Source organism: Chrysoperla carnea, chromosome 5 (assembly GCF_905475395.1).
Source record: "Chrysoperla carnea chromosome 5, inChrCarn1.1, whole genome shotgun sequence".
NCBI lineage: Eukaryota > Metazoa > Arthropoda > Insecta > Neuroptera > Chrysopidae > Chrysoperla > Chrysoperla carnea.
Window position 1 is genome coordinate 58,877,470 of NC_058341.1, and position 12,029 is coordinate 58,889,498.

At 29.5% G+C, this 12,029-nt stretch overlaps 1 protein-coding gene across 6 annotated transcripts in view; it reads left to right on the forward strand.

Annotated features, from left to right (window-relative positions):
- LOC123301833 (optomotor-blind protein-like) overlaps positions 1–1,239 on the forward strand; it is a 136,541-nt gene extending 135,302 nt beyond the window's left edge. For all 6 annotated transcript variants that reach the window (XM_044884745.1, XM_044884747.1, XM_044884748.1 and 3 more), the window contains exon 7: positions 63–1,239. In XM_044884745.1, coding sequence (XP_044740680.1) covers positions 63–952 — 890 coding nt within the window. In that variant the 3' untranslated portion in view covers positions 953–1,239. The remainder of the gene's footprint in view (positions 1–62) is intronic.
- Positions 1,240–12,029: the final 10,790 nt, after the last annotated feature.

Genomic DNA, 12,029 nt, shown 5'->3' on the forward strand with positions numbered 1-12,029 from the left:
GGACTTTTTTTTAAAAATATACCTAGGACGGGTGTTTCTACAACCCCGTTTTCTAATATTAGCATGGTTCTCTGCTTTAGGCTCACACACACCCGGTGCTGCAATCCACAACGATGATGAAGCAATACGACGCCGTTTACACGATGATTCAGAACGAGACGGTTCCGATAGCAGTTGTAGTGAATCGTTCACCGGTTCATCTACAGCATTCCGGCCTGGTGGATCAACATCCCCGACGAAAGATTCATCAACACTACCAGGACCATCCACAAATAATCATGGTGGTAGTCCTGGCGAATATCCATCACCAAACATATCGGTTGGTCCACCAATACATCCCCCACCACATTTATTACCATACCTTTATCCACCAGGATTATATCCTGGTAGTACCGCTGGACCACCATTTGGACCTCCTTTATCATTATTCACTGGTCATGCACCAGGTATGAATCCTAGTTTATTATTCAATGCCCAACTTGCCCTTGCCGCTCAACATCCTGCATTATTTAGTCATTATTCAAACTTAGCACATCCTCATGGCCATCATTTAAGTCCTACATCACCCTTGTCCCAGTTAAAGGGTGGTCATCGATTTACCCCATATACATTACCAAACAGTGGTGGAGGTGGATCTCACTTAGTGGGAAGTTCACCTATTGGAAGTGCGTTTGAAACAGTCACACCAAGTTCACATAGAAGTTTAAGTAATTCACCCTCAGGGAAATTACGACAGAATTCAATATCACCACCAATAAGACCTTCAACGACCTCACCTACACCACCTCAAGAATCTTCATCAATTCTAACAACATCTCCGGCAGGAGTTGGGGCTACAAATGTAACTACCACGACTAATTCGTCGCCTAGTGATTTAAAAAATATTGAAAAAATGGTTAACGGTTTAGATGTAAAAACAAATGATAGTGATAGTAAAAATGTGGATAAATGAACGCTAAAGGAGGGAGAAAAAATTGATTAAATCTCCCTCCGAATTAATTAATTTAGTTCAACAAACCAGTGGCAATTAATAAACAAAATCTATCTGTAATATTTTATAAAAAATTATGTTTTATCATCTTAAAAAATTAAGAAGAGGGTATTACCTCGAATAACTGTGAATTGTTTCTTTATTCTAGTATCAACATAACCTTAAAAATAGTAAACTACTTTGATAATCCTCTGTTCAGATCTGAATTTGCTCAAAAATACTTTCAATGAAATCAAATTACAACTTAAGGTGATAAAACAAAATTTTAATTAAATTATAATTCCCACCATTATAAAAAAAAATTTATTTTGAATTTTCAAGGCGAAAAATTTCTATTTAAAAGAAAAAAAAACACATGTGATAATTTTTCAAATTATAATTTCAATTATATTATTATTAATTATTAATTATTTTATTAATTTTACACACAGTACTAAAAGAAACAAGAAAAAAAACTTTTGTTTTCGATTATTTTGTGCGTTATAAAATCTCAAATCAAGAAAAAAAAGAATTTATAATTTTTACCGCTAAGTGCTTAAATGAAAAAAAAATATTACATTTAAAATAAATAAAATTAAAAAACACAAAAATTTTTAAAAATGTATAAAAAAAAATCAGCTTAAAATATAGGAAAAAGTACAAAATATTGATATTAAATAAAAAAAAATTAAAATTCAACTATTAAAATTCATCATTCCCCTTACTCAGAAAGAAAATTTAGGAAAAAAATCTTTTTTGTTAATTTATTTTAAAAAAATGCACAATATTAGTAGAAAATTATTATTTTTTTTTAATTTGAAAATTTTTGAAATCCCCAAAAAATGTTTATCATTGTAATGAATGTAAAAAATTGTCGCTTGCGAATTTTCTTACTTTTTATATTTGGTCCTTCGAGCCGGATCTTCAATATCTTAGATATGGAGTAGGTACACATTTTGTTGGTTATATTCGAGGACCTGTATATTCTTTTTGGGGTGATTAAAAACGTTAATAAAAAAAAAAAAAAAAAAAAAAAAAACAGACGAGAAAAAAATGTTCCTCTTAAAACAATTTTTAGTTGTAAATAAAAATCAAAAAAATTATAAATATTATATTTAAAATAAAAGAAATAAAAAATCATTAAAAAAAAAAAAACGAAACTATGATTTTTTTGAAGCAATCTGTAAATATTTATATTGAAACTGAAAAAAATTCTTTTATTGCGTGTAATAAATTGTATAAAATTTTTAATTGTATATTTTAAGACAAAAAAAAACAACACTAAAAAATTTTTCATTATTCAATCTATATAATTTATGTACCAAAGAGTGTAAAAATATGTACATTTTTATTGAGAGTAACAAACTAAGACAAAAAAATTTAAAAAATTAAAAAAAAAAAAAACGATGAGAAACAAACGTATCCTTACACAGACACACACTCACATACACACCCACAAAACAAAAACAAACGTTTTCCTCCTGTCCCAAAAAAAAAAAAAAGTTAATTTGTAAATTATTATTAATTCAAAAAAAAAAAAAAAAAATGGCTTAAGAATTTTATTTTATAAAAATTATCATTTTTTTCCACAAAAACCAAGTAAATGTCCTATTCAAAAGCAATAAAAATCATATTTATTTTGAAATGTCTCCCTCAAGTTTTTTGTTTTTCTTGGATTGTTCAAAAAATGCTCTAATGTAATAGAAAAAAAAAGTGAATTATGGAAAAAAATGACTGTAGTAAGCGTTTATTGAAAAGTATAGAACGTATATAAATATAATTGTATATGTGACCCCTTTCTCCTTCCTCTTTCTTCACCCCTCCACACATTTGTTACACTCCTGTAAATTATCATGTAATTAAAATAAGTATAAATCCTTTTTTTTGTTTTTATTTGTGAATTAAATTAATTGTTATTTTTCTTACAATTTCTATTTTCCCTCAAAAAAAAAAAAAAAAAAATCACCACATCATAATCAACACTGTCCACACCTTGTCACTCCTATATCCATCTCCCTCCTTTATATATTCCCTTTTTATTCGCGCTCTTTATCACACACAATTTAAATAGTGAACTATTACATTTATAGATAAAAAATTAATATTATATTGAAATAAAAATACCATTAAATATTACTTTTTTTGTTTTAATTTTACCTGTTTTTCTACCAAAAATAAGATAGAGTGATGGAAAATATGCAGAAAACTCCCAAATTACAAATCTAAATGTTAGAAAAAGATGTTTTTGTCTTCCATTATTCGATGGATTCATTCTTGGATGCAGAAAAAATAGATGTTTCTTCAATCCCTTTCGTTCTAATTGAGTAAGACTATGGCTTTTATCTGAAATATCAGCGTTCCAAAGGATAGTAGAAAAATATTTAAATAGAAGAAAGGTCGAGCAACCTTTTACACAATGGCCCCAAATTTCAAATCTAAATGTTAAAAAGATATTGTTCTCCCCCTTTATTCACTGGATTCATTCTTGGATGCCGAAAAAGTTGTATTTAAATCCCATTCTTTCTAAGTGAGTAAGGCTATTCGTAGAGAGCACACCGTATGGTCGATCATAGCACTCGAAGCGGACAAAATTCCGTTAAGGAAATATGCAAGGATTGGAATAATACTAGGGATTTCAATAAAACTTTAGAAATACATTTTTGACTAACAAAGTTTCCAAAAATCATAAAAATTCCTAGGTCAGCGGGCTTTTTATTATTATTTTATCGCTCAAAGTTGGCTGAAAAAATGATGAATCATATAGGTTACCCTTTTCAATTGGATATTTCTATATCAAAAATCTAGACAGTGTGATAAAAAACTATCTAAAATATTTATACAATCTCATAGTTTATAATAATACCATAAAAATATAAGGTTGCTGATGATATAAAAACAATTTTTTAATTTAATTGGAGTTCATCGAATGAACTCCAATTATCGAGTGTTCATCATTTGATGAACAGAGACACTATAGTTAGAGTGTTGATGATTGAAGAGCGGTATCTATAATAACAAATTTATAAGCAGCACTTGCACACAATTCATTATATATTTTTGTAGTTGAGTGGTACCGTAAAGCAAAAAATAACACAATATTTGACTATAAAGCATGTATTTGGTTTATATGTATGTATTTTGCAATAAACCAAAACTTTTTTACAACCTGTAGGGAAACAAACACCTTAAATCATGCGCACATTCAGAATTAATTTTATATTTATATTTTGTGTATAATAGGTTCTATTTTATATCTAAGGGATTAATTCAGGAAAATGATTATTTAATAAATTTAACAATAACAGTTTTTGACAGATGAAATCTGTCAATTTGATAGATAGGGCTAGAAATAATTTTTAATGAAAGAAAAAGAAGATTCACAATTTTGAGTCACTTATTTGTAATTTTTTTAAGCTTCAGGCACTGAAGGAATCAAGATTAAAAAATTGCATTTTTCTTGTAATAACCTTGAACACTTATTGCTTATACTTCTAGTCATCGATAAATGGAAAAAACAGTTTTCTCTCTGTACAGTTCAAGTTTACTGCATTGTTCCTAAAACTAAAACCAAACTAAACTTCCACGAAATCCTGCTCGTTTTTATCCAAATTGAATATTCCCTGACAAACAGGCGATATCTTCTTTTTCATGACAACTTGTCGCTTTTAAGGTATTATAATTATTTCTGAGAGATTAAAGATGCTTCTACTTGCAGCTTTTAACAATGCTTTTCCATATTTAGGAGAGTACACCAGAAAGTATTTTTATTTGGTACCTGCCCTATTTGTAGGAAAATTCTGTTGAAAGTTTTATCAAATTTTTATCGGATTTGTCTTCATTCGACACCATGATGAATAAAAAAAGTAATAGCAAAATTCGAATAAGAATAAAGAGTAAGAGCAGAAGCACGAAGAGAAAAAATTAGGGGAGAAATTAAATGACCCAAAATGCTAATCAGAAATCAACAGTAAGGCATCAAGTTAGCGAAACAAGTGACATTATATAATATACAGCTACATTAATAGTCTGAGTCAGCAATATTATTTAGTTCATCATCAAATAAGTCAAGTCCAACGTATAAAGATGAGTTTTCAACTGTTTGTTATCGCATCATACAGAATGATTCAGAATAAATGTTTCTAACTATTGAAAAAAGGAAAATTCATTATCTAGGTGACAATTTTTTACCTGTACTGTTTGAATATCGTTCATTTTCATATTATTTCATGTGTTGAGAACAGAGACAAGTCTCCAAACAATAATTTTATGAAGAAATACTAGTCTGCAAGTAATCAAGATGGCATAGAGATGTATTTCGGTACATAAATTCTTCTTCTAATCTCTGATAAGAAATTGTCCAATGAATAGTATGAAATTATGACCTAGCAACATAATTTCCAACCAGTAATCACGATTTCATTTCAGTCAACGTTATCGGCATTTATCAAACTTATTATTAAGATTAATTAATAACAAGTGAAAACAAACAATTGACTGAGTTAATTGTTGATATACCATGTATAGACAGTGTTGATTACTCTGTCACATTACACATACATACATGTCACACATATATAACTTATATAGCCATAACATACATACTTTACAATTTGCGCATAATTTGCACTCTCACGGGTAAACAGTGATGTTTACGAAAAAAAGTTTCAAACAAAAGTTGTTTACTTAACATTTAAAGGTTTACTTAAAGAGCATTTAAACTTTTTACATTTAAATTTTTGTTCTATCTCTAACGGTTTACAAGATAGGTCCTACGGACTCAAGACCCAATTGACCTATGTTGCTCATTTATGAACTTAATCTCACTTTTTACGTCCTCAGCAGGCTATAAAAATTTCAGCTTGATATCTCTTTTCGTTTTTGAGTAATCGTGATGACAGATGGACAGACGACAGACGACAGATAGACAGACAGACAACCGGACATGGACTAATTAGGTGATTTTATGAACACCTATACCAAAATTTTGTTCACACAGTATCAATGGTTTTAAGCGTTACAAACTTGGGACTAAACTTAGTATACCTTGATATATTTCATATACATGGTATAATTATTATTATCACTAAAATTAAAAAAAAATGACAATTCGTTATTTTTTACAAATCAATTCGTAAACGTCTCCTATCGGGCAGAGAAGAAATATTCAAACTGCGGAAGTACACGAACTGGCCCGATAATATGCGAAGATAACACTTTTTTCGTTACACGTTTATGCGCGTAATGAGAGAAAAGACCACAATTTCTGAAGGGCTTGAAAAAAATATATTTAAAAAAACTTTAGATAGGTTGAACAAATCTGAAAAATTTATCAAATGCTCCTAACGCGAGTGCTGACTAGTTAAGAATGAGATAATATGCACTTCTCGTATTTAAGAACGTATTTTTTGAGGATGAACTGACTCTTCTTGTACATTGAGTGGGTGCGTTCTCTCTTATTGTCAAGTAGCGTGTAACTTTTGAGCTAAGAATGTACTATCGTACAGTCATATTACAGTAAGTAATTCATATCATGAAGTCAATATTATTATGGTTTGCCTTACATCTTATAGTTGATATTTTATTGGTTCACTGTTTATTGTATAACAACAATACTTACTGATCGGTTATAACTTCTTTATTTATTTCTATTAACATGCGAATGAAACCGCGAGTAAAAGCTAGTAATATATATTATAACGTTTTGTATACAAAAAGAGCCAAAACAGAACTATTGAGAGAAGTCACCAATGTGTCCCTTTTTGACAAGATCTTTAAGAGTCATATAATTTTCTATAATTTTCATTAGGGCTATCCAATTGAAATCCAAATTTTGATAAACAAACTATAAATATCATGTTCTTTCTTTAGTAGATTTAAAGAGTGAAGGGACTGCTTTCGGCAAATGGTATAAGAATGAATAATAGTGAAAAGCTTACATCAAGAATGATAAATTAAGCTCCTACTTAGTGGGTTTCTAGAAAATTTCATTTAGATCGGGTCAAATCGGCTGAGTTATACAAAAAAAAAGATTATTCGAACTTTATGGCGACATTAAAATCATAAAATTTTTATTTTGCTTTATCAAGTAAAAACAAACAATTTAGAGAGTAAATTGCTGAAATACTTTGTATAGACAGTGTTGATTACGCAACCGTTTTTTTTTTAGGTCATTAAGTAAAGGAAGATAGTTTTACACACAAAGTTATAAGATTATCTCTTCTCTTATTCAGCATACAGGTACCTATATGCAATAAGTACCACGGGTAAACAATGATGTTTACGAAAAATTGCTTCAAAATAAAAGTTGTTTATTTATTTATAAGGAACATTTTTACATTTAAACTTTTGTTCTAGCTCTAACGGTTTACAAGTCCCAATTTTTGCGTTTTTGAGTTATCGTGTTGACAGACAAACAGACAGGTTGAAAGAGCAATATTTTCAAGCGTTACAAACTTGGGACTCAACTTCGTATACCTTAATATATAATAAAATTTTCTTTGCTACTAAAAGTTAATATTTTGGCTTGGACTGGGCTGCAGGAAGGAAGATATACTTTAAATCATCAATAATTTAATTTTTCTCTGCCATACCACAATGTATAATGTACAATCTTGATTTGAGTCATATTTTGCAAATTTTTGACCATGTTTAACATAAAATTACCACTATTGAAAAAAGCGTAGAATTTATTCATAAAAACTTCAACGAATTTCAAAAAATTAAATATTCTCTATCATGACCAAATTATCAAAGAGCCTCTTTGATTCGGCACTATTAAAACCTGGGGATGTCGAACTACTGAATTAGATGAAGAAACAAAGCACAAAAAATGATGATCAAAGTTCGAAAATTTTGAACAGTAAGTCGGATTTGAATGCGATGTTCGACATTCGATTTGTTAGAGCGTCAGCAAATTTTGTGGTAAAATTTGATTTATAAGAAATTAAAAATATGCAATTAGCATAATTAATATGCATTTTAAAATTGTATTTTAAATTAACCGTAAATATTAAATTCACAATTCGGTTAAAAGTGATGAAAATGATTTCAAACTTGTTACACGGGAGTTTTGGAGGTCGCTGAACACGAATATCGTGACAGAATTGGTCTCCGAGGTACCTGAAATCATTTTCATCACTATTAACCGATTTGTGAATTTAATATTTAAGGTCAATTTAAAATGCAATTATTAAAAGCATATTATTTATGCTAATTGCATACTTTTAATTTCTTATAAACCAAATTAGGTCAAAAAATTTCCTGACGTTCTAACTAATCGAATGCCAAAAACCACATTCAAATCTGACTTACTGCTCAAATTTTTCGAAATTTATTCCTTCGTTTCTTCGTCTAAATGTTCAGATGACTGATACCAACCTGGGGATGTCGAACTAATGAATGATCAGATGCCTGACACTATTCTATGTATATCATATTTTGATGATCCAAGCACGTAATGCTACTAAACTTGGGTCATATTTTTTTAATTTTTAGATGATTTAGGCGTTTTTCATATGATACATATTCAGTCCTTTCTCTCCTGTTTATAAAGTATCAATACAGACCCGCACCCTTACCTATAAAGTTAACGATAATTATACATTTGAAATTCATAGTGTACACAATATATTATAACAGTATAGTAACCATGTTAGTACTGTGTGGATTAAATAATGACATACAGAATTATTTTTTATTATGTATATGTTGGGTGTAATTTATAAGATGAAAAAGGTTTGTGATCATCACATCACATCAAGTTTAAAAAAGCGTTCAACCATTATATTGATTACATTATCTTTAAAGACTAGGCTAGGCATCACAAGCATTAGTTAACTTACTTAGGTACTACCTATACTGTGTAATAAAACAATATATAATAATGAAGCGTATACAGACAGTACCATAATAGCAGCTTAGTTTAGCACACAAAGTCTGTACAGTACGTTCAATTCTGGATTTATATTAAAACAGTCTGGGTGCTTCATATCTGGATAAGCAAAAAACTCTGCTAGTGATAGTAATTGTCACTTGCCGTCGTTTTAACCCTCTAAAACCTTTGGAAGTGGGAAACAGGAACAACTCTAAGAGAAAGTCGTTTTCCTCTCATGTAAAGGTCCCTCTCTTGTAAAAGATTTCCTACCTTGTAAAACATAGAAACTGACTGAAACTCGCGCACTTTTTTTGATCTTCAAAGTGCTGTAGAATTTTTTTATTGCTAACTAGTAGGTCGCAAATTTGAATGAGAACTAAGGATGGCCAAAACAAAAATTGGGTCCAGGGTAGCCCCAAACGCATCTACGCATACCGGTCAAACACATAACCCTCGCCATAGTATAGTCGGGGTAAAAAATATATCCCGTGTATGTTTTCATTTTGAACTCCCATAAACCTCAAAATACCGTATTTGAGTACTTTGTAGTCGTATTAGTTTTTGATCTTCTTTTCATAAACATGCATGGCTCTTGGTTTCAGCAATTCTGACTTAAAGCTTGCCATAGGGACAGTACAGATTTCTCTAACTGGTAAATATACATATTCTGTTAACTTTCCATTACGTATACCTTTAAAAATAGGCCATTTGATAATCCAAAAGTAAACGTACTGTATAATAAAAAGACGCACAATAAAGCAGTATTATAAAGAAGCAAGCAGAAAGCAAAAGCAAGTAGCTTACTTGAAGAATAAATAATGATGAATGACTTCATAATGTTAAAATAATTCCAATCACTCATTGTATGTTTATTTAGTTTTTTTTTTCTTATACTTATTTTTATTATTTCTTTTAACTTGAATAGTCTTCAATTTTTTCTGTTACATCCTAGAAGTACAGTGAAACCCTGTTCAAATCAATGAATGGAATATTTGCAAATAGAGTTCTTTCGGTAGTGCAAAATAAATTATGAAATTTGATAATAATTAAAATTTATGTAGAAATATAAACTTAAAAATGCTGATTTTGAATCATAAAAGCATTTTTAATCTGTATATCACGTGACCTAAAACACAATCCGCCATGATGTAAAAGCATCAGGCAAAAAATATGCATTAATTACTAATTTGTTGATTCGTTTTATATAGTAATTGAGGGTTATGTTAGCATCAATTTTATTTATTCATGTAATAATTACATACACGACTGTTGTTTTTACCAATATTACATCACCAAAATAACTGACAGCATGACTTTTGTTTTTACCAATATAAAATCACCAAAGTAACTGACAGCATTTTTGCGACAATAAAAGAGTTAAAAATATAATTTGATTTTATGGCAAAAAAGCGTGTTTTTGTAGCTTTTTAGTAGCAAAATCAACATTTTGAAGTACTTTTTCAAACATAGTAGAATACTCTATTCCTATTCCTACAACAAGTACTTAAAATAGTGATTTAAAAAAATTGATAACAATGATTTATTCCAGAATAATTCCCTAAACCCAAGTGATAAATAAACCCTTTTAGCGGTCCTGATGGTGTGTATTGACATAATCACTCATTGACTATCATTACCAAATCGTAATAAATTTAATAAAGTCATTCGATGAAAATTTCTTTGTTTTCGAAAAGAGAGTAGGGACTAATTAAACTTCACTGAAAGAAGGAATGATTTATACTTTAATTGAAAATTTTAGCCCCGATATAAAATCCATTCTGATAGATTCGTTTGTCACATCGTAGCTTCTAAGCGGATAGATCGATTTTTCTTTTTTTTGTTTTGTTTGAAAGGTAATTTGATTGAGAGTGTTTGTGGGTATGTTTCATTCGTTAGAATATTTATCTATTATCGGGTGTGGAACCCTAAACTCGCTCTTGAAACATAGCTAAGGATACTATCGATCAAACTATCTTTCAAAACAAAGATTCTAAATCGGTTCATAGGTTTAGAAGCTACGATGCTACAGATAGACATATAGATACACAGACAAGTTAAACTTATAACAACCCTCTTTTAAGTCTTTTAACTATTGTCAAAATTGAGATGAGACTGGTGTGTTTTTAGAACATCAAGAAGTCTAGAAAAAGACTATCTAGAAAAAGCTGCAATGTGGAAGGAAATAAAGTAAATCTATTTATTTACTCACATTTAAATAATGCATTTTGGATGGTGATTTTGCTAGAACAAAAATTAGTTTTGCTCGCCAGATGAAAACATTCTCTGGTTAAATGTTACCGCAATATCTTTCTGGAATGGCCTTTATAACACTTTGCTGTCCTTGAGATAACTGCGAAAAACACGATTCAGCTTACATTTAAGGGTTTCCGGTTCTAAAAAAAAAGTGAAATATTACATTATATTCACACACAAAAACTTTTCGCTTCTAATTCCAGTTTACGGGTTCTATTGTTTCGATTATTTTTGTTAAATTATCGAGTTATGTAATAAATTTTCTTCATTGACGAAAACAACAAAATATTAGCCATAATAATATTTATACCAGCAACAATATTTACATTCCGATAAGTTTTTTGGGTACATAATTTATCAAAAAAAAAAATATATACAATCGAAAAATAAAAAGAATATGTTTTTTGAAGTAAATTTTTATCAGTAGCAGAAAAAAATTCCCAATGGAAAAATAATTTTTTTCTGGTCGGCTTTTATATACAATAACATTGAAATAACAATAATAATCAAGATAAGACTTGGTCATTTAATTCAAATAAAAACCCCTTACTACAGTTAAGCCACCCTCTTGTGGACCAAACAATAACATCTAAATTCCAATATTTGTTATTGTCTTATCTCATAGTAATAATATTGATAGACAATACAGAGAGTCCTAAAATGATTCTTAGAGCACTCTAAAGTTCTCCGTTACTCCGAGTCGTAATTCCAGTAACTCCGAGTTTGAAACTTAAATAAACCAACAAACTTTTTTCACGAGTACCTATTTTATGGCATCTGGTTCTAACAACCAAATGGAAATTTTGAAAATACGTTTAGTTTGACAATGCATGTTTAGCTAAGTGACGTCAGAATAGTTAGTTTTTATACACATTCATGATATGGGTATCAAATGAAAGGGTTTGCTGTGATGAATACGGATAACATCTGTAA